Source organism: Mauremys reevesii, linkage group 9 (genome assembly GCF_016161935.1).
Source record: "Mauremys reevesii isolate NIE-2019 linkage group 9, ASM1616193v1, whole genome shotgun sequence".
Taxonomy (NCBI): Eukaryota; Metazoa; Chordata; order Testudines; family Geoemydidae; genus Mauremys; species Mauremys reevesii.
In genome coordinates this window covers 67,599,326-67,618,175 of record NC_052631.1, presented here as the reverse complement: position 1 = coordinate 67,618,175, position 18,850 = coordinate 67,599,326, and the positions used below count along the sequence as shown (strand labels likewise).

Below are 18,850 nucleotides of genomic sequence, written 5' to 3'. Positions count from 1 at the left end.
GGAGCTCTTTATTTTGATTTCGGACTGCATCGCCACCCGTGCTGATCGGAGCTCCACGCTGGGCAAACAGGAAATATTCAAAAGTTCGCGGGGCTTTTCCTGTTTACCTGACCACTGCATCCGAGTTCAGATTGCGGTCCAGAGCGGTCACTGGTGCACTGTGGGATAGCTCCCGGAGGCCAATACCGTCGATCAGCGTCCACACTAACCCTAATCCGATATGTTAATACCGATACTGGCGTTACTCCTCTCGTTAGGGAGGAGTACAGAAACCGGTTTAAAGAGCCATTAAAATCGATATAAGGTGCCTCCTAGTGTGGACGGTTGTGGCGTTAAATCGGTTTTACGCTCCTAAAACCGATTTAAACGCCTAGTGTAGACCAGGCCTAAGAGTAGAACAAGAATCCATGTGAGTTTCAAAAACCCGGAACACAAGATACATAGCTTGATAGAAAGTCAGTAAAGGTTATAGAAAATAAGTGTTCTGGTCCTACTTCCTGGATCAAATGAGCAGTGTGGGCCCAAAGTCTGACTGACCTGAGATTTAGAGAGAAGGGATTTAGGAAGATCAGAAAGGGGATTTGCAATAGCTGATGGGAAGTAATTAAGGCGTGAATAAGTACTTTTGTAGACGTGGTGTCTAAGGGTAGGGATGAATTGTGGTAATGTCATGCAGATGATAGGCAGATTTACAGATGGATGGTTGTGTTAAAGCATATTGAGTTAGAGAATGAGTCAGAAACATGAAACAAGAAGGATTTTTTACCAACACAGGGATGATTTTAGTAGAAATTTAGGTTGTACCAATGAGCAGCAGGAAACTGGTGGTGGTAGAGAATTCAGAGTGTGAAACAAAGGAATATAGTGTATATTATGTCATCTGCATATCTGATTGTCAAGACTGAAGCTATGTCATCACATGAGCGGGAAGATACTTAGCTGCATGCATTGAAATTGTCATAGCTCCGTTGAATTCAGTTTATCTATGACAATTTAGGCAAGTTGAGCATCTGACTCAAGATGTCCAAAAGTAAGAAGGCACATGAAGGACACACTTCGGAGCACTTCACATTCGAAAGAGAAAAAAGATGATGTGAAGTCTCTGTTAGCAATGGAAAAGTTGTGGCTAGAGGGAACAGGAAAAAAAAACACTATAGGAATTATATGATTAAACAATCCACCCCAATAGTCCTGCCTTTTTTCTTTCTTTTACCATTATTCTTAAAATCCCCAATTCTTTCAAAATAAAGCAAGGTGTCTTGAACTCATGTATAGTCTTTATTACAACCTCTTTCCACAGTAACTTATTCCATATATTTTATACCCTTTTTTGTGGAGAACCTTTGCCCAAGTCCCCTACCTTCTCCAGGTGCCTATTTTTAAATTACAATAGGTCTGATGCATTTTAAACCTCTTACTTCTGAGGGAATGATGTAGCATTGTTGATGACAGCAGTTTAGAGTAAAACACTGAAAATTCTTGTGAAGACAGGTAGTGGTAAAGCTGATAGACTGGGCAAGGATGAAGATGCTATTAGTCTGTTTTTATGAAAACTTACATCAGCATAGCTAAGTGTCTTAGGGGTGTGAAAAATCCACACCCTTGAGAGATGTAGCTTGTCAACCTAACCGCCTGGTGTAGACAGTGCCAGGTCAACAGAAGAATTCTTCCTTTGACCTAGCTACCATCTCTCATGGGGGTGGATTAACTACAATAGTGATAGGGGAGCCCCATCTGTCCCTGTAGTGAGTGTCTACACTGAAGTGCTACAACAGCAGTGCTATATCAGCATAGCTACAGCTCCACCACTGTATCACTTCAGCATTTTAAGTGTAGATCATAGGTCTTTTTATCCAAAGATCTCAAAGTGCTTTACAGAACTGTTTATTCCTCCTCCATTTTACAGATAACTTCTTTGTACATTAGTTTCTTTAAGGGCCTGGGTTTCAGAAGAGCCTAGTACCTGCAGCTCCTATTGAAATCAAAAGTAGCTGCACGTTCCCAGCCTATCTAGAAATCCAAGTGCTTTGTGATCTACCCATGGTCATACAATTGGTCAGTGAATCATTGGCAGAGTTAGGAGTAGAATCCAAGTGTGTTGGCTCCCAGAGATCTGCTGAATCCACCAGACAATCAGTGCTATGGATTAATACACTGGGGACAGGACACAACAACTGATCCTAGAAGTTTCACTGAGGCAGTTCTTTTGTTCATGCTGCAAATTGTATTCTGTTTGACTTACAGGCTGTAGAAGAAGTGGGAGGGTGTTGCATTGCTGGTGGTTCTAGCAAATAAATTGTGAAGTATAAAGCAGTTTGCTGCTTTATTTAGTTTTATTAAGAATACTGAAGTGATATCTGCAGGTTAATTTCCTTTTTCATGCTTGGAGAGGAATGATGTATGATGAGAGCAGCATAACTAGGGATATGTGTCTACAGTACTCGTAGATTAATTTAAACTGCATTTGTAGATACAGAAATATCTGAAAAGAAAAATGTTGTGAGACTGAAACACGATAGAATTGTCATTTTCTGTTACCCAGGGATACATTCAGACTATTGATAGTGCCACCAACATTTCCATGGGGAAAGAACAGTGTCTCTCCTTTTCCAGAAAAAGGTTGTATTGTATATAGAGCACCAACATTCTTAAATATGGCATCACTTTAACTGTCAATACAGTATTTAAAAGAAAAAGAGCTTACAAGGAACCTCTCAGTGGTGCTTCTGCTTGTGTTTTTGACTTACAAAATCAGGTAGAATTAGTTCACCATTGGGAAAAAATTGAGCTAATTAATTTGGCTTAATCCAAACAATACATGAGTGTAGGAGGTTATGTGATAGTAATGTGCATGTAAAATGCTTGCTTCGGTTTATGACAGCTTTGTGATAGGCCTGTCAGTTCTGAGAAGTGTTAGAGCTTATTGGGGTAAATAAGCTTCCACATCCCTGGGCAGTTTTTCATGAAACCTAACTTTTTCTGTCTTTCTCTGAGGCAGAAGTAGTTGCTGTAGCCTAGGGCTTAGGTAACCCCCCCACAGGGCTCCTGCAGACAAAAGAGAAAAGTCAAGTGGTGGCTTCCTCTGAATGTTGTTTTGTTTCTTATAATATTTCTTCTTGTGTAGTTGGTTGTGGTTTGTGTCTCCTTTGACCTCGTGATGGCAATGTTGTGGTCAAAGGGGAGAGAGGCTGGTGGACCCAACTGCAATAGCTAACTGAATGACTATTTGAGAGAATTCAGAGTAGCAGCCGTGTTAGTCTGTATCCGCAAAAAAAACAGGAGTACTTGTGGCACCTTAAAGACTAACAAATTTATTTAAGCATGAGCTTTCGTGAGCATCCGAAGAAGTGAGCTGTAGCCACAAGTACTCCTGTTTTATTTGAGAGAAGTCAACCAAGGATAATTTTTAGGCTGGACCATTCTCTCTCTTTACCCAGTTATGTCATAGCCAGGTAGGACTTCAGAGAGCCATAACTGTCTTGAGGTCTTCCCTTTTTGAGTTCCCTAATGGCAAGAACCATGGACATAATGCAAGAGGTAAGTGTGCACATATGCATTGCACACTCACCAATTGGGTGGAGCACTGTCAGGATTCATGGATTTGTGTGTTACCTTGAAAATGGGGTGGAAGGGCCTGTGCTGCCCAGTAGGATCAGGATTTGGCTCTGCAGCACGATCCTACTTTTTTTTTTTAACCCTGCCTCCTTTTCTGTCTCTTGGTGTTCACATTTTTATGGCTTCCTATCTCTCGTGTGAACATAATCTGTTCTTGTTTTTGTTTGTTTGTTTGTGTTTGTTTGTTTGTTTGTTTTGGTAGGACTGTGCTGCCCTTTCTGCATTTTCTCTGCAGTTGCTACACATGAAAACAGAAAGGATGACAGAAGAATTTACAGAGTAACAGTGTGTTCATGAAGCACGGTATAAAGTAAAGGAAGTTGTGCTCATTTTCTTTTAAAGGCAGGGCCAAATATGGGGAGATGTTTATAAATAATTTTGAAAACCTACAGCTAATGCATCCTAATGGCACCTAATGGCATAATGGCATGGCCAGACCTTTCAGAAATAAAAGGCTTCACTGTTACTTTTTGTCAAAGAAATTTGTCTTGCAAACAAAAGTGAAATCCTTTTTTTCTTTTTTAATCATGTAGTGCTGCTCTTATGAAAGGAATAAACATGTTTACAGCCAGTGCTCATTTCTTATATCAATCTCAATGGTAGTAATGCTAAGATATTAAATAAAATTATTGAAGCGGCTATATGCAGTGTACGTGACAAATATCCTAATCTACTTTTTGAATAATAATTATTTTGTGTGCCTGGTACTTCACTGTAGTCAAGTAAGAATTTAACCCCATGCCTCCATTTTAGAGTTTAAGATGAGAGTATTGGGGCAGATGTTGGAAGTAGTGCATGTGTGAGTTCAAGTCAACTCACTTTTTTCCCCCTGAAGTAAAAAGAATGTGGTGAAGGAGCAACATAGCAATGTTAAGATTAAGCAACAAAAAGACAGGAATTTTTAGGCAAGATGACATTTTCCTTTTTTAACACGATTTACATTGTGAAATGTTTGCCGATCTTCTTGCTTTTTTTGTCCCCCTGGCTCATGGTTAATGTGTTTTGCACTTAGAGGACCATTATTGGCAATATAAATAGTTGACATAATTCTCAGCTTCTGCACCATAATATGCTTAAATGAAAACAACACAACCCACAAACAATAAAACAATCAAACGTTACTAAGACACTTCGCTGAGTTTTTCGTGGGAGGATTGCATTTCATTCATGACCCTTTGCAATCATACCAGTTTACAAAAAGTTTACCCGATTTACTAATAAAGCCTGGATGCAAACCAATATTACAATTAGTGGGTCTAATTCTGCAAAGATTTTCACCCCTTGCAATACCCTAAAAGTCAAGAGGCCTCTTTGTATGGTTTTTGGATTGCACAAGGAGTAAGTCAGGATAGAAATTTTCCCTTGGGTTCTTTTCTGGCTTTTTCAGTGCAACCCTGAGCCAGACAAATATGATAAAAACCAAATGGCTTAGTGTTTGATTTGTGGCTAAGCTTTACTACTACAGCAAATAATGGGAGTGATGAAATCCTTTTGGCTGAGGATGCTCGCAGCTTCAGAAGCTTCAAACAGTAACTTTTCTATATGTAAGCAGACCTTGGGAAAAAATCATAGCGATAACCTTATATTTTTTGATAGATTGATTCGTCAAATATCTTAGTCATAAGTGGACTGAAAAAGTAGTATCTCTTTTGTTAAAATATAAACTAATTTCACATATAGTTGTGTGTTTCTAGGAAATGAGACTTGATTGGTGCACTAATGCTATTTCCGTAGCGATTTTTATGCTGTTATTCTGATGCAAGTGTCCATTACTGATGACAAATAGTATTTGGAAGCCATAAGATTGGAGTGTCCACAACTATCTCATTTCTGTCAGGAGCAGCAACATGAAATTAATATTTTAGTTTTCCGTTTGCTTTTGTGAAACATATAATCACAAGCTATCAGTGTCCTGTAGCTGTCTGGAATTGACAAATTCTCAACATACTTTAAAAGTGTGATTCTGTGCTTTCATGCTGAGATCATCTGAAGTTTTGGTCATGACGACAACTGATTTTAGATGGATTCTTATTCCGACTGGTACAGTTATTTGTAGGTTGTTTTTTTTACTAAAACTATGATTTGAAAGCAGAGAAGATACAGAAGAGGATATATTCAGTATGAAGAGAATAATGATTCTGTGGAATCTAACTCAGTTTCCCTGAAAATTTTTCTTCTTTATGGTAACTGCAGTACTGCTACATAGTATGGTAGTAAAGTAAACATTTACCATTTTTCTATATTTATTTTCACTATGTAGTCCATTTTGTTTGATGGTTAAAATAATTGTTTGTTAGTCCTGGGGTTTTACCCACCAAAACCACAGAAACTATCTCATATTGGAACTGGAAGATATTTTTCCTTATGACAAAACTGATGGTACAATAAAGTAAAACCATTATAAGAATTTCTCAAATATGCATTGCCATACTGATTAACATTGGATGCCTGGCAGAGCACTGCTTTTCCATTAGTATGGCAAAAGTTCCCATCAGTTAAATGGTGAAATATCTGCTAGCATGTGCCAGTCTATAAATCACAAATTATATACAAATATTTGACACTACAACAGATGATGGGGCCTAGATCACATGTAAGGTGTCATGTTTTCTTCTGTGCCACCTCCTTCTCCACCCTTACATTCCCTCGGTCAACTGACTGTAAACTGCACGTGTTGCTTGCTAAAGGGTAGAGTTCTTGGAGTCACTAAGTCATTTTAGTCTCAAAACCACAGCTTTGGCTAAATGGAATTTTCTGAGGATTAAACTCACCAATGTGCAACAAACATTTCATAAGCCTGAGTAATGTCCTTGGACTTCTCTACATAACATCTGATCTGGTGTACATTGCCTACTATAACTGTGATGGTAAAGTAGAGAAATTTGAGAGCAGTACCTACCAAAATCTCACTTTTGATTCTGGCAGAAAACTTTGAATCCTAAACATTTCATTACCTCTGCTGCTGACCCTTTACATCAACATCTTTCTAAGTAAGGGTCGCTGATCTTTCTGGTGTGCCTCTATCTTTATGAGGAATATTCCTTTCTCCTTAGTAAAAGGGAAATTGACCTGCACAGAGGTTGAGATGGTGAAGGTGCTGGGCAATCTAGGACAGGATTGACGGTCCTCAACAGCTCACTATCCAAGAATTCCTATTACCCCCACCCCCATCCTCTCTCAGAACCTTACATCATAGTAAGTCTTTGAATGTGTGGCTGGGAAGATGAATGAAATGAATGAGTGAGTGGCTGAGGTCAGTTAGATCACAGCAGAAGTGAGGGGAGCAGCACCTAGGCAGTGGGTGGCTGGGCTGAGAACCTAGATGTAGTCATGTTGCAAATCATTGTTAGTTGATGGCCAAATTTGTTTAACATATTTGTTATCTTTTCTTGTTGAGGCTGGCAATATTTTTAATGAAACAAGTAATTGTGTGGACAGGGCACTATCATGTACTTAGATCAAACTCATCAGAGTCAAAGGCTGGTACAATAAAATGTTGTGCAAAGTTCCAGAATGAAAGGACAGAAGATTAGGCTTCCATAAGACTGGGTCGGGGAAGGTAAAGGTGCTTCACACGTACTTTGGTAATGCAAATGCATCAGCTGTGCATTTCAAGGACAAAAATATGTTATATACCCACTGCGTCCAATAAGAAACAAAGCAAGGAGGCAAACACCCTCCACTCAATTTTTGTGTTCTTCACTGTAATTGGGCGTGAGCTCCTAGCTCTCTCTATTCCTTCTGCCTTTTCCCCTGCACACCTAAGATTAATCACCACAAACTCCCTTGCTAGGAACATACTCAAACCAGATGCCATCTATAAGGCCTAATTAACTAATTAACTTGAGGGCTAATCACCCGGTGACACTTCCTTACACCATGAACTTACATTGTTGCAAATGCTTAAGTTAAAGGCAGACATAGTGACAATACTTCAAAACAAAATAATCAAACCTGGTTACATTCAGAAGTTATTTAAGTACATGGAAGGTTGTTTGTTATTATCAGGCAGCTGAAAAGTTCTTGGACTTTTAAAATGCGAGTTTTTATCCCTTCAAGGTTTCTTATGCTACCCTGGTACATATAGAAGATCATATCAGTTCCAGCTTTAGGGTAAAACCCACTATGCCTGAATTTAAATAAATTGAGATTGATAGATCAAAAGCAGTAACATCATTCTATTTTGGGTGGCCAGCACAAAGTATCTTTCAGATATGATAAATATTGCAGTTGGTTTTCTCTGGGTGAAAGTGCTGAAGATTCATTGCATTCATTGCACTGTTAAATTAGAAACACAGGTAGGGTGACCAGACAGCAAATGTGAAAAATCGGGATGGGAGTGGGGGTAATAGGAGCCTATATAAGAAAAAGACCAAAAATCAGGACTGTCCCTATAAAATAGGGACATCTGGTCACCCTAAACACAGGAGCACAAACAAGAGATTTTGTATCTAGCATGTTGCCACAGTATACACTCATCTGAGGAAGCTAAAGTAACTATGGTCCAGTGTTTCTCAAATGTGGCCACCAGGGTCTTTTCTTGTGGCCACAGCCTCCTGGGCTGTGACTGGTGGGGCAATATATTGGTCTCTTCCCTCTCTGTTGCTGAATGCACCGCCTTGGTATTGATTGCTGGGGCCGCCAGTGGGAGTTTGTGCCCTAGCCCCTTCTGGAGATACCTGGGGCACAGCGCTGGAGGAGCAGGTGGCCAGTGAATTCCCCACCTTCCTAGGGGCAATGGGGATCAAGCTTTGGGCTTCAGCCCTGAGATTTCAGGGTGGCAGGCTCTGGCTGAGGGGCTTTGGGCTCCAGCTTCAGCTGTGTCATGGCAGGCCCCAGGGCTTTGGGCTCCAGCTTTCCATGGCCCCCCATCCAGGGCTTAATTTGTCCCCAGGCTAGGCGGGACTGGATATGTTTGCTGTGAAAAGTGATACTTTTATGTTTATTAATATCACTTTTAACAACGGACTTAGTAGCTAGCAATCAAGAAATTACAATTATTTGGATAGGTATGTGTGCATATTTCTTTGTTTTTCCTAAAGCTAATTAAGTATTGTAGCAAAAAGTGTGAGAGCAGCCACCAGCAAGAGGCCACCAAAGAGGCACTCTGAGGCGACCAAAAAATTTGTCCTGAAAACCCCTGACTGTTCCAGAACTTTTGTTGCAGTTGATTTTACTGACGTGTGATTTTTGAACCCGTTATCCACAAGCTATCATTTGACTGTTGCACCTTTATCTTGAACATTCTAATAATCAGAAAAATGAATGGAAAGTCTTTCCTTTCTTGAGGAGTCAAAACTACTAGCAGCTTAGCAAAGAGCATTGTTGGTTGACAATGGTGAGAGAAATGTTTGAGTGTATATATGATACGTACATTTAATATTATCCCTTGAAATTTGCCACTTTGCTCCCTGAAAACTACAGACACAGAAGAAACATCATAACCATTGCATATAGTTATTTTAATTCACGAGAAAACACATTAATGTTAATTTTGGCATGTACACTGAATACTAATGTTTGTATATATTTACTTCAGAAAAATGTAAATTATTTCAGATGAGTGTTATGTGCTGATTTTTAAGTGAGGATTTCTCTGTTTTTTTTCTGTATAAATACCGCATTCGCATAAGAAATCAGTTTTTCTTCAGCTGCCAGTCTTAGTGTTGACTATTTGATATGTTCCACTTGTCTGATATAAAAACTGCAGAAGAAAGTTAATTATGAAGATTGTGAGGCTTTCATCAGTTTCAAACTTTAATGAAATTTTAAAATATAGTGAGATGTACATTGTTTCAGTTGGTAAAAGTTCAATGTGTCTTGAGAGATATCCACTCAGAAAGGTTGCGACAGGGTATAGACAGGAAGAGGTTAATCCCATACCGTGGGCTAAGGAAGCCACACCCCCTCACCCAGCATTCTCCAATTGGAACCACAGTATAAAAGGAGGCAGCTCAGCACAGTCTGGGCTGACCACGGAGGAGAGAGGATGTACGTTGCTGGCTCCCACGTGGGAGCTATCAGAGCCGCAAACAGCAGAAGCCAGGCACATCAAGACCCAGGCCAATACCTGGCTGTCTGTGGACACCCACAAGGGGAAGGAGTTGCTGGGAGCTTCACCTGCTGACCACCCCGGAGAACTAGAGGATCTGTGGATTATAGGATGGGAAGTAGCTCAGGGGATCCAGACATCGATCCAGTTGTGGAACTGGGAATAGAATTAGTGTTTCAGAAGGCTCTCCGCTGACCCAGTGGTGGATACACTCGCCACCGATAGGGCCCTGGGCTGGGACAGAGTGGAGTAGGGAGGTCCCGGGTCGTCTTACCCCAGCTGCCAATCCGCCTCGGGTGGTGGCCTTCCCCCTTTTTGGCCACTAAGCCACACTGGCACAGAAGGCCATGCTCCCTTGAGCAAAAGGGCAGCCCTACTGACCCTAGACACTTGCCCATGATGCACTGCACAGAAGGGCAGCCCCATTCACTCTGGCCTCTAAACTGTACCTCCCTGTGTTGAAGGGCAGTCCTATTGGCTCTGGCCTCTAGGCCATACTGCCCAGACTCTAAGGACAGACCACTGACACTGGCCATTGTGCTATGTTGTCCTGAGCTATAGGGCTCCTCTCAAAACTTAGGCCACTCAGCCAGGCTGTCCCGAATATAAGAGCAGCCCCTGCCCCTCGACATGGGCCATTAGGTCATACCTCCCTGAGAAGAGGTGCAGTTGTTTGGACTTGGCCGCAGCACCAAAACACCCCAAAGAGGTGACAGGGTATACCTGCCCTTCGACAGAAGTATTAAGGATTATGTTATGGCTTTTTTATTGGTGCTAGTATTGCCGTTAAAGGCTGACACACCAAAAAAGGAGGTTCACTCATGGGGTATAATAATCTCAAATGTTATAAAAGGACATGCTAGAAAAAATGTTGCTATCACTTACTCAGATGTTGGTGTAGGTGATCTACACAATCGTCTACTAACGTACGCCTTGTAAAATTGTGTTGTAATATATTCAGTTTGGAAGCTGGACAAAAACTTCCTTGAACATTTAGGAGAAATGTAGCATAAAAATACTTCCTATGAATGAAATAATGGCTCTGGGTTGAGTTCAGGAACACCCATTATTATTTTAAGCCTTTGGATTTTGTTATAATTTGAAGAATTGACACAAGTGTGCATTCACCCATATGCCTGTGTGCAAATATGTAGTAGATCAAATCATACAGCCCTTGCTTGGTAGGAGTTTTGGTTCAGTAAGCACAAATTCAGTAATCCTTCCTGACAGCAGGAGTTTTACCAGAATATGGTATTTGGCCATTTGTTATATATATAAATAGACCTCTACCACGATATAACGCGGTCCTCAGGAGACAAAAAATCTCACTGCATTATAGGTGAGACCGCGTTATATCAAACTTGCTTTGCCCCCCACCCTGTTCCTTGTTCCCTGACCGCCCCCTCCAGAAACCCCCATCCCTAATCACCCCCAGGACCCAGCCCCCTACCCAACCTCCCTGACTGCTCCAACCCTTATCCACCCCACCCCCAACAAGCACTCACCGGCAGCAGCGGGAAGCAGAGCAGCCCAGCCCCAGTCTGCTCCACTACGCCAGCTCCCAGCCATGGCGCTCCGCTTCCCGCTGTCGGTGAGTGCAGGGAGGTTGGGGAAAGGATGCCCCCCCCACACTCACCTGCAGCAGGAAGTTGAGCAACATGGCCCCAGCACGCTCCACATTCTTTGCTCCGGTCCCAGACAATGTCGCTGGGGGATGGCTGGGGAAAGGTCCTGCACTCACCTGCGGTGGGAAGTGGAGCACCACGGCTGGGAGGTGGCGGAGTGGAGCTGGCTGGGGCTCGGCTGCTCCGCTTCCCACCGCCAATGAGTGTGGGGAGGTTGGGGAAAGGACGCCCCCCGTACTCATCTGCGGCTGGAAGCGGAGTGCTGCGACTGGGAGCTGGCAGAGTGGAGTGGGCTGGGTCCGGGCTGCTCCGCTTCCGCCACTGCTGATGAGTGCGGGGGGATCTTTTCCCCCAAGCCTCCTCCCCTGAGCGACATGGCTGGGTCCGGGGCGAAGGAAGCAGAGTGGGCTGCTCCCGGCCCCCTGCTAATCCCCCGGGCCACTCTGGGACTGCGGGGCCCCCAAAAGTGCCCTCCCACAGCTCCTGCCCCCCCAGACTCTGAGGGAGAGCCCCTGAGCACCCCTGAGACTCTCTTCCCCTTCTTGAGCCTCTTGGCTCCGGCCCGGCACCCTTAATACACTGCTCAGAGCAGTGTGTCAGAGTTTTACCGTGTTGTATGCTAACCCGTGTTATATCGCGTTGTGTTATATCGGGGTAGAGGTGTATAAGCTTTAAACTATCAGTTCACCCAATGCCCAAAATATGAATATTTGGCCCTTGCAGGAAAGGACCAGGCTCCTCGTTACACTGGTGAATGATCTTGGCAGTATACAGACAAATGAATCTCACCTGTTCTTCAGTTTTCTCTCTCCTTCTTACTGCTCCATAGTACTTCACTTTCATATTTGACTTGTCCAGATTGCATGTGCAGTTCTGTTATTGCCAGCATTTGTCAACAACCGTGTCAATGAAAGTACCCTGCCCTTCATTCCACGGTCAGAAAGTTCTTCCCTACATTAGTACCAGATCCTGCAAAGTGATATTGCATATATACTCCTTCCATCCAGTGGACAGCAAGGAAGTAATATAAATATATGGAGATACACTTATCTCATAGAGCTGGAAGGTCATTGAGTCTAGCCCCCTGCCTTCAATAGCAGGACCGAGTACTGACTTTGCCCCAGATCCTTAAGTTGCCCCCTCAAGGATTGTACTCACCACCCTGGGTTTAGTAGGCCCATGCACAAACCACTGAGCTATCCCTCCCTCCTGAAGTAAAATATGTAAATATTTTTTTCTGTATATTTGCATCTGTCTCAGGAAAGGTGTGATCCCATACATTGTCTACTTTGGTGGTTTTTACTCTGGTGCTTGTAGCTTTCAGTATTACTCTGGATTAAAATAATTACTTTTATTTATTTTTTTTTGGTGGGAGCTAGCAGGGGAGAAAGGGGGAGATTATTGCAATTATAGCTGTTATTCCTAACTTATGAACCTTTTTAATAACTCAGAAGAAGAACTGATAATTCTGTGCTGAAAATACTGTATCAGTTCTTTCATGAATATTTTTGGACCTGGTCCTGCAGTCTATATATACACAAGTATTCTCATGGAACTCATACTCCTTGTGTGTAAGGGTTGTAGCATCATGCCCTATATCATCACTTCTGCTGTAGTTAAAAGACATGGTAATATTTTAAGGAGGCTTAAGAGACTGATGAGCTAGAGGCTTTGACAAGAAACTCATATACACTGGCTCCTCTAGAGCAGTTAAAACTGATGTGACTTGCTATTACAATAGCAGCTAAAAGTATAATAATGGTCTTTGAAAATTAAAAAGCTCTAAGGCAGAAATGTCTTACTGTACTTCAAGTGTGTGCGGGGATCAATTACAAATGTTGCTTTGCTCTTCCCTTCAAAAGACGCAGGTCATGCCACTATATTTATTTTAATGTTTTTATTAGTGAAAGAAAATACCTGGGACTGGGTGGCATCAGAAAAACTTTGTTATGAATGTAGCATAGTTACAAACTTTGTTATGAATGTAGAACGTACCCAAGCGTTTTTATTTTTGGCTTTGTGGCCTCTCTTAGACTGTCCTGAGGGACTGTGTGTGTATTTGACCTCTCATTCTAAAGTATGTAAAATCGTAAAAATAATTGTGAGATCTGTGACAGTGTCATTCATCTCAATAATTGTCATTAGTCCTATCAAAACAAGAAGTGCATAATAACAATGCAGCGATAATGAATTTTCCTAGTTTAAAGTAGCAGAAGACACAGATTTACAGAAAGCAAATTCCTTGCAGCCATGCTACAATAACACTGCAGCTGTATTACAGGCAAGTGTGCTAAGTTGGCTAACTGGCTGGCATGAATTATGCTGTTACAAAAACTGGTTAATTCATAATTCAGAGAAGGTTGGCTTCAAAGCTACCTTATTGACATGCCTGAAGAAAGTGGATGGAACTAATTAGCACTCAGCATTATATAATAGGAAGAATTAAATAAAGCAGCTTCAATGTTAAACTCAGACCCCTATGAAGATATTCCCTTTAGTTATGGGGATTTTGGAATGATGGACAGGCTAAACCAAAACTCATAATCCTATTACAGTCTCCTATACCCATCTAATAAGCTTAAAGGGCTGGGTGGTGGTTTTTTTTTTTTTGTTTTGTTTTTTTACAGTCTATGATATTGCCTTTTCCCTATAGATTTTTCCTTATATAGCTAATATATTCTTTATTGTACACATTGAACATCTTGTTGTTTAAAATGTTTGTATAAATGTTGATATATTTTAACCTTAATTTTGCTATTGGCTTCTAGGGATTTCAAATTATATTTTTAACAAAGGTATTCTGTTATGAGGAACATAAACATGATAATTATAACTGAACCTTTACAAGGGTGATATATATGGAAATATCAAACCCATAAGGGTATCATGAACTACAGAGTGCAAACAAGTGATGTTTGAACTGTATTAGGTACCTTAGTGCTTCTATTCCCACAGAGTTATTATTGTATCTGAGATTACTCATACCTCCTGAAGTAGCTTTCTTCCCCCTACCGCTCACCCCCAAAGAATTATTGTGAGAGACAATACGCATGTTCCAATAGCTGGAAGAAGAAGCTGGTGGTTTAGACTAGTGAATCAATTTTCAGCTGAGCTATGTGGTTCATATGAATTAATTGACCTTTTAAGAGCATTTGTCTGAGTATCAAAATTTTCATTCAGTTCACTGAGCTTTGTAATTATCATTTAACTTAAATTTTGCAAAATATTGTTTGTATCAATACATTAACAATGATGTGTGGATTTTTTTGGCTGCAAATCATGTGACATTGTTCACAATTTGAAAGTTGGATGTATACGTTATGCTTTCTGCGCTCAGTTTTCAGTTTTTAATAATGTCAACATACTAGAGTGAATTAGTGTTGTATTGAACAGGAATAATGCTTATCTATAAGGAGTCAAAGAATAAATAGATGATACACTTCTCAACTGTTAATTGCTGGGACTTTTGTCTGAAGTCCTATCTGAGTACTAATACAAAATGAGTTTAGCAATGCTATTGTGGCTGTGTTTGGGCTGAACACCGATCCACACAACAGAAATATCTTGCTTATTTATTCAAAAAACAACAACAACAAAAACATTTTTGGGGGCCCTATTGTTTTGGGGCCTTATATGGGGGTCAGTCAGGCAAGGAACCTATCGTTACACTTCACACTAAGGCCACGTCTACAGTACGAAATTAATTCAAAGTTATTTTATTCAAATTTCCTGAATCAAATTCATACATTCGATGTTGTGTCCCCATTAAAGCGCGTGAATTCAGGGGAGTGCGTCCACAGTACCGAAGCTAGCATTGAATAGCGGAGCGTTGCACTGTGGTAGTTATCCCACAGTTCCCGCAGTCTCTTCCGCCCATTGGAATTGTGGGTTAAGCTCCCAGTGCATGATGGGGCAAAAATATTCTCACCATTTTTTCTGGGTGTGTGCCATCACTCGCTCCTCCCTCCGTGAAAGCTGCCAGCAGACGCCATGCTGCCAGCAGACGGTGCAGCGCCTGTCTCCTGGTATGTTGAATCCACTTTGAATGTCCTCTCCTCTTTCTATCTACTCTTTCATCTAACCATTTCCCGCCGTTTCTCGGCTATCGTCAACAGAGCCGCACAGCTTCTGCCGCTTTTTCCATGTTGTCTGTCCTGGGCTCCCATGGAAGCTACAGAAGGCAACAATTCCCCGCCATTTCTCAGCCATCGTGAACAGAGCCACACAGCTTCCGCCGCAAACTCTGCTCACGTTTCTGCCGCAAAACTCTGCTCTCGCCGCTTTTTCCATGTTGTCAGTCCTGGGCTCCCACTGAAGCTACAGAAGGCAACAATTCCCTGCTGTTTCTTGGCCACCGTTAACAGTGCCACACAGGCAATCTGTAGAAAGCAGCGGAAGCTGTCCTGGGCTCCCGTGGAAGCTACAGAAGACAACCATTTACCACCTTTTATCGGCCATCTTGAACTGAACAGCTCATTTTGTGGCCTTTTTCAAGGATTACCTGTGCAGGTGCCATTGCGCGGCAAACATGGAGCCCACTCAGATCTCTGCTGCAGTTTTGACCATTGTAAATACCTCGCACATTATGCACCAGTATGTTCAGTACCTGCAAAACTGGGCGAGGAAGCGATGACACTGCAATTACTATACTGATGAGAACATGGACACAGACGTTCCTAGATGCACAGCATGTGGCGATTGGGAGATCATGGTGGCACTGGGCCAGGTTCATGCCATGGAACACCGATTCTGGGCCCGGGAAATAAGCACAGACTGGTGGGATCGCATAGTGTTGCAGGTCTGGGATGATTCCCAGTGGCTGCGAAACTTTCATATGCATAGGGCCACTTTCATGGAACTTTGTGACTTGCTGTCCCTTGCCCTTAAGCGCAAAGACACCAGAATGAGAGCAGCCCTGACCGTTGAGAAGCGAGTGGCCATAGCCCTGTGGAAGCTTGCAACACCAGACAGCTACCGGTCAGTCGGGAATCAGTTTGGAGTGGGCAAATCTAGTGTAGGGGCTGCTGTGCTGCAAGTAGCCAACGCAATCACTGAGCAGCTGCTATCAAGGGTAGTGACTTTGGGAAATGTGCAGACCACTGTGGATGGCTTTAATGTGCTGGGGTTCCCTAACTGCGGTGGGAGATAGGGATATGTATTCTGTCTATCTTGGCCCCGGCACACCGTGGCGGCCAGTACATAAACCGCAAGGGTTACTTTTCCATGGTGCCGCAAGCAGTGGTGGATCACAAGGGACATTTCCCCGACATCAACGTGGGATGGCCGGGAAAGGTGCATGATGCTTGCATCTTCAGGAACTCTGGTCTGTTTGAACAGCTGCAGGAAGCGACTTAGTTTCCAGACTAGAAAATTACTGTTGGGGATGTTGAGATGCCTATAGTTATCCTCGGGGACCCAGCCTACCCCTTAATGCTACGGCTCATGAAGCCGTACACAGACACCCTAGACAGTAGTAAGGAGCAGTTCAACTATAGGCTGAGCGAGTGCAGAATGGTGGTAGAATGTGCTTTTGGACATTTGAAAGGGCACTGGCGCAGTTTACTGACTCAGTTAGATCTCAGCACAACCAATATTCCAATTGTAATTGCTGCTTGTTGTGTGCTCCACAATATCTGTGAGAGTAAGGGGGAGACTTTTATGGCAGGGTGGGAGGTTGAGGCAACTTGCCTGGCTGCCAGTTTCGCACAGCCAGACAACAGGGCAATTAGAAGAACCCAACAGGGCGCACTGCGCATCAGAGAATCTTTGAAAGCCAGTTTCATGACTGGCCAGGGTATGGTGTGACAGTTGTTTGTTTCTCTTAGTTACCCACACCCTATATATATGAAAGGAAATAAAGTCAAAATTGTTTAAAAACTGTTCTTTATTATTTGATACACAATGCATTGAGAGCAATTATAAGGTAGACTGGGGGTGGGGGGTTCGGGGCGTGGAGGAGGAGGGAAGGACAAGTCCAGAAACCAAATCAAAAGTTTGCATATCCCAGCTTTCTGGTGCTTGGGCGATCCTCTGGGGTTGAGTGTGTGGGTCCCCGCAGCCTCCCACTTCGTGTTCTTGGCTGTCTGGGTGAGGAGGCTATGGAACTTGGGGAGGAGGGAGGGCAGTTATACAGGGGCTGCAGCAGCAGTCTGGGGTCTTGCTGCCTTTCCCACATTAGATCCACCATACAGCGCAGCATGTTAGTTTGCTCCCCCATGAGCTTGACCATAGCGTCCTGCCTGCTCTCATCGCGCGCATCCCTCCTCTCTTCATGTTCCTGTAATGCTTCATGGGACTCCGCAATTGTTTGCCTCCATGCATTCAGCTGGGCCCTATCAGTGTGGGAGGACTGCATGGGCTTGGCAAACATGTCGTCCCAAGTTCGTTTTTTCCACCTTCTAATCTGGACCAGCCTCTGGGACAGAGTAGATAGGGGTCGTGTTGAAACATTTGCACCTGCGGAAGGAGAAAAAGGGAGGGTAGTATTTTAAAAAATACATTGCGGGGTTCTGCTTCTTCTACATTCATTTCAATGCTCTCAAACTGCTGGGCTCCCTTTTCCACAGCAAGCAATGCCTGATGGGTTTGCCATATAAAAGGAGGGCCTGCAGGCTCTCTGGGATGTTCACTGCACACAACAACCACCACCCCCCGCCTCCCACCGCGTGGTTCAAATCAGGCTCAGAGCAGGGATGAGCCATTTACTCTAAACGCGAACAACCCAGCGCGGCTGGGTTCCCCCCACCGCCCCCCACTGCGTGGCTCTCACTCACCAGAAGTACCTTCTCCAGTGTCATAGAACAGGAGCCCGCTTTGGGAGTGAGGGGAGGCTATTGGATCCAGCGTTAAGATTAGTTCCTGGCTAGGGGGGAAAACGGACAACACTGTCCTCCTCCTCCTCCTCTTCGTCTCCAATGTCTCTTCCTCCTTGCTCTGTGCAACTCCTCCCTTGCATGTGTCCACAGACAGTGGTGGGGTACTGGTGGCATCACCCCCCATAATTGCATGGAGCTCATGGTGAAAGCAGAATGTATGGGGCTGTGACCCAGAGCGCCCGTTTGCCTTCCTGGCTTTTCGGTACACTTGCCTGAGCTCCTTGATTTTTGTACAACACTGCTCTGTGTCCCTGGAGTAGCCTCTTTCTGTCATGGCCCTGGAGACTTTAGCGTAGGTATTTGCGTTCCTTTTTTTTGGAATGTAGTTCTGCCATAACAGACTCATCTCCCCAGTATGTGATGAGATCCAGTACCTCCCGTTCGGACCATGCTGGGGCTCATCTGCGAATCCGGGACTGCATGATCTCGTGATGTGGACTCTGCATGGTTGCCTGTGGTGGTGGACTGTGCTGATGGTCACCTGTGCTGCTGGTGACCAAATAGGAAATGAAATTCAAAAGTTCCCGGGGCTTTTCTTGCCCACCTGGCTAGTGCATTGGAGTTGACAGTGTTAACCAGAGCGGTCACAAGGGAGCATCCTGGGATAGCTCCCGGAGGCCAATAACGTCGATTTGCGTCCACAATACGTTTAACCCGGGATTGTGATCTCGATTTAAGCACTA

The 18,850-nt window shown here is 43.2% G+C and overlaps 1 protein-coding gene across 8 annotated transcripts in view; it reads left to right on the top strand.

Annotated features, from left to right (window-relative positions):
• Positions 1-18,850, top strand: part of DIAPH2 (diaphanous related formin 2) — an 827,558-nt gene that overhangs the window by 704,187 nt on the left and 104,521 nt on the right. For 4 of the 8 annotated variants that reach the window (XM_039487845.1, XM_039487842.1, XM_039487841.1 and 1 more), the window contains one exon: positions 3,818-4,005. The exons of 1 other annotated variant lie outside the window; for it this stretch is intronic. In XM_039487845.1, the coding sequence (XP_039343779.1) occupies positions 3,818-3,912 (95 nt within the window). In that variant the 3' untranslated portion in view covers positions 3,913-4,005. Of the gene's footprint in view, positions 1-3,817; positions 4,007-18,850 lie in introns of those variants that run through there. 3 more of the 8 variants (XM_039487836.1, XM_039487834.1, XM_039487840.1) reach the window with 1 other exon arrangement.